At 46.7% G+C, this 5,000-nt stretch overlaps 1 protein-coding gene across 6 annotated transcripts in view; it reads right to left on the reverse strand.

The window, feature by feature from the left end:
* Window positions 1-5,000, reverse strand: part of LOC110498090 (estrogen-related receptor gamma) — a 283,235-nt gene that overhangs the window by 149,340 nt on the left and 128,895 nt on the right. For 2 of the 6 annotated variants that reach the window (XM_090209628.1, XM_036955037.2), the window contains exon 1: window positions 2,276-2,557. The exons of 2 other annotated variants lie outside the window; for them this stretch is intronic. Coding sequence is in view for 2 of the 4 variants with exons in the window: in XM_036955036.2 (XP_036810931.1) it covers window positions 2,280-2,332 (53 nt within the window). In the remaining 2 variants the exon portion in view is untranslated. Of the gene's footprint in view, window positions 1-2,275; window positions 2,559-5,000 lie in introns of those variants that run through there. 2 more of the 6 variants (XM_036955036.2, XM_036955035.2) reach the window with 2 other exon arrangements.

Below are 5,000 nucleotides of genomic sequence, written 5' to 3' on the forward strand. Positions count from 1 at the left end.
GACTCCCAATCACAGCTGGATGTGATACAGCCTGGATACAAACCAGGGTCTGTAGTGACGCGTCTATCACTGAGATGCAGTGCCTTAAACCGATGCGCACTCGGGAGCCCCAAAAGACAGGCTCCTGAATCTGTCTCCTTACAGACTATATGTCCCAAACACTTTCTCAGCTCCTCTCGCCATATCTCAGTCACACCAAAGCAATGATTTCACAAACTCCCAGAAAAAAATGCTCACATACACCAAATGCTCTTGTAATAATGACATTTCTGGTCTTCTCTGTCTCATTCAGAAAGAAAGAATTTAGGATCTTTACTAAATGTTTCAGAAGAGAAGTGTATCTAAAGCTATGATTTACCACCCACCCTGTCCACATGACAAAACACACACTGTCCCCATGACAAAACACACACTGTCCACATGACAAAACACACACTGTCCCCATGACAAAACACACACTGTCCACATGACAAAACACACACTGTCCACATGACAAAACACACACTGTCCACATGACAAAACACACACTGTCCACATGACAAAACACACACTGTCCAAACACACACGACAAAACACACACTGTCCAAACACACACGACAAAACACACACTGTCCAAACACACACTGTACAAACACACACTGTCCAAACACACACTGTCCAAACACACACGACAAAACACACACTGTCCAAACACACACTGTACAAACACACATACACAGAAAGTCAGGCATACAGGAAGTGGTTAGGTTGTGTACGTTCACATTAATAAAATATTTGATTCTATCTATGTAGATTACCAATCTAGCCTTTCTTTCTCTCTACTTAAGTAACCTCCAGTCTGTGTGTGTGTGTGTCGTCTACAAGAGGGCTGTCGCGCAAGGCTCGACTTTTGAAGAGTTATCAGCATTCAGAGCAGGGCAGGGGTTAAGAGTGCCGTGGTTTCCTTTAGAAAGTCAATTTGTCCAGCCATCCTCTCTTCTCTTCACTCTTTCGATCTATTGGTTTCTTGGTATTCCATTCACTTGTATTATATTATTTAACTTAAGGCCAAGTGGTATGAAACAGAGTGAGGAGTGTGCGAGTGTCAAAAACCAGGACTTCTATTTGATTTAGATATGATTAAACATGACATTTTAGGCCATTTGGCCTCCTGGAACTCCTTAAATGTATTTGTTTAATATTACAACAGAACCCCTTCTATCTATATTAGAGGACGTGCTGGGTGTTGTGTCTATAGACAGGAATGTATGGACGTCCCTGATTCTGTATTTACATAAAACACTCCACACGCACGCACGCACACACACACACACACACACACACACACACACACACACACACACACACACACACACAGACATACAGACACACACACTGTGCGGCGCAGTGTGCTGTGTTGTCTCTAATGCCGCGGCAGGCCCACACGCCGTGATGGCTGTCTGAAATTCAAGCTCTCCTGGCATTTAACAGCACTTTCTCCCCCTCCTCTTCCTCCTCTCCCCTTCTTCTCCTGCCGCTTCTGTCCTCTCCTCTCCTCCGTTACCCCTCTCTCTCTATCTCTGGCCGTCCCGCTCCCCCTTTCACTCTGCTGGCTGGCTGACCTCACGCACACTGACCCTGCCTAATAAACTAAGACTGAAACATCCCAGACTGACCACACACACACACACACACGTAAGGCATTATGGCTCTCTGTACCAGGACAGACATGTCAGAGTGTGTGTCCTACTCAGGTAGAGAAGCAGAAATCCTGCTCCTCACGCTGAGTGAGGGCTCCTCTCTGCACCGCAGCCGAGCACCCATAGACAGACATACACACACTCACTGTTACACGCACTCACTGTTACACACACACACACACACGCACACACACACACACACACACACACACACACACACACACACACACACACACACACACACACACACACACACACACACACACACACACACACACACACACACACACACACACACACACACACACACACACACACAAACACACACACACACACACACACACACACACACACACACACACACACAAACACACACGCACACACACACAAACACACACACAAGCACACACACTACCTGCAAGTTGTATCAACCTTGACATGCTACCGGCCACCTCCGCAGCATAGTACCACACAAAATAATACACACTCACACACTCTTAGTCTGATGAACACGTACCCACACAGGCAGACACACAATCAAAGGCATTCTCAATGACAAGAGGGAAAAACATCAATAGTAAAAAGGTCAAATTTACCTACTCTTGTTGTTCAGAGTGTAGAGAGTAACACTCGGGAAGTTCTACAGAATCCATCTGCACACTGCCACCATAATATGAGAAAACCTCCTCTATGAATCAAAGTTTTTTTATGCTATCCTCCTCTCCTCTCCTGTCCTCCTCTCTTTCTTCTCTCTCTCTCTCCTCTCTCTCTCCTCTCTCTCGCTCCGTTCCTGTCAGAGCACTGCAATCAGGCACAGTGGTCCTCCGTGTGACAAGCCTACAGGCACAGCAGCCAGCCGGTTGGGACCAAAAGCTCTAGCACTCTTCTAATCAAGGACTTAAAGCCACAATTGGAGCTCATGAATAATGAAGCAAGGCTTTGCATATGTAGTCCCTCTGGCCCGTCCGGGCTGCTCATTGGTGGACGGGTGGCCAATGAGAAAGATGCAAGGCTCCGTCTTCGCTCACGGGGGGAGAGAGAGAGAGAGAGACAGAGAGAGAGAGAGAGAGAGAGAGAGAGAGAGAGAGAGAGAGAGAGAGAGAGAGAGAGAGAGAGAGAGACAGAGAGAGAGAGGGAGAGAGGGGGAGAGAGAGAGAGAGAGAGAGAGAGAGAGAGAGAGAGGGGAGCCGAGCAGGTGGAGAGGAAGGGCAAACACAAAGAGAGAGAGAGAGAGAGAGAGGGAGTAAGACAGGGGGCAGATGAATAACGAGAGTGAGCGGTGAAGAGAGAGAGAGAGAGAGGTAAGGAGAGAGGGATTTAAAGAAACAGTGCATTCTAATTTTCTCTATATATTCTCTCTCTCTCTCTCTCTCAGGGCAGTTGTTATCAGTTATTTCTGTTGAGCGGAGAGATAAAGTATTTCAGGCCGGGGTAATACCAAATGTTGTGAATGAAGCCTGCGTACAAATCCACTGTTTATTGGCATGTCTGTCATTCTCTCAGTCCCTTTCTTTCTCTTCCTTTTCTCTCTCTGTCTGTCTCTATTGCTCTCTAATTCTCTGCCCGTCTGTCTGTAAGTGAGAAGATTAGTAAAATGAAGTAATCTCTGACCGTAATGTGTTTAAACAGGCCGCTTACACACGCTCTGGCTTCTGCGTATGTGCCCTGTGAAGAACAGAGCGAGACGAGAGAGGTGTTTTTTAAAATAAAGAGATCAAACGAGAAAGGGTAAAATGATTAGCTAAGTAAACATGAACAATAAAGTTAGAATACAAAACATCCAATCTTGGCCTCACACAAGCAATAGGTGAATCACTGACATGTTACATCACTTCATTTGATAATGTAATAGAATATCCAAAAGGAAATTATATTTAAAAAAGCCAAATATTGGACAACCCTATAACCACTCAGCAGTAAAATAGGGATTCATTTTCCCAGTCACAGATTCCAGACTGTCTTTGTTGTGGAATGATTGAGGAATGATTGGGCATGTTTTCCTGGAACTGGTGTGTCCAGGTTGTTTTCCGTGCGTGTGTCAGTGGCTCCCCGCCTTCCCAACCACAGCGGGACCACACAATTCCCACTGCTAAGAAAATTCAGGAGCGCTGCCGTTCCGCTTAGGAATAGTCTCCAACTGTCTCCGTGCTCCACACACACACACACACACACACACACAGACACACACACACACACACACACACACACACACACACACACACACACACACACACACACACACACACACACACACACACACACACACACACACACACGGGAGGTGGAACCCTATTTCCTACGACACATCTTCCTCTGTCTTTGTATTGGTTCTCTTTCAGTCTTATAGGCTCCCACCCTGAATAGAGTACATGTGGGGAACAGAGAGAATGAGAGGATGAGGGAGCAGAGGGGTGGAAAGGAGGGATGAGCTGTATGTGTGTGTGCTCCTGTGCTCCTGTGTGTGCGTGTGTGTGTTTGAACAGAGACACACACTGAACAAAAAGTGTGTTAGCTATATCTCCTCCTATATTAACACCTTTCAAAAGAAAGATAAATACTGTATTTCAAAGTATCCACCCAATAGATGTGGTATAAAATCAACACATCGCTCCTGTTTTCTCTGTGTTAACTGATCCTTAGTAAAGAGCAGCTATAGCTGCCCGAGCTAACTAGGGCCACATAAGAGGGCCATCCAGTCTTCTATTAATTAAAACATGATCACATGAAGAAATCATTATGGGGTGTGAGTTACGAGGGCTAGGAGCCGGCTATGACACCGCACACACACAAACATGCGCACAAACGCAGACACATAGGCAGGAACAGGCACACACACGCATGGACGCATACATATAAGCGCACACACACACACACAAATCTGGCCAGGCATACCTCTCTTATAATGTATCCTTCAGTCTATATGCATCGACTAAGATGAGCTGGAATCACGCAGCCTTCTGTAAACAAATACTTTAGCAGTCACAGCTCTCTCTCTCTCTCTCCCTCTCTCTCTCTCTCTCTCTCTCTCTCTCTCTCTCTCTCTCTCTCTCTCTCTCTCTCTCTCGGAGACGGACACGGACACGGACACAGACACAGACACGGACACAGACACAGACACAGACACGGACACAGACACAGACACGGACACGGACACGGACACGGACACGGACACAGGGACGGACACGGACACGGACACAGAGACGGACACGGACACAAACACGGACACGGACACGGACACAGACTCTCTCTCTCTCTCACTCACTCTCTCTCTCTCTCTCTCTCTCTCTCTCTCTCTCTCTCTCCCTCTCTCTCGCTCTCTCT

This window comes from Oncorhynchus mykiss, chromosome 19 (assembly GCF_057628025.1).
Source record: "Oncorhynchus mykiss isolate SJ-2025 chromosome 19, ASM5762802v1, whole genome shotgun sequence".
In the NCBI taxonomy this organism is placed as follows: Eukaryota; Metazoa; Chordata; class Actinopteri; order Salmoniformes; family Salmonidae; genus Oncorhynchus; species Oncorhynchus mykiss.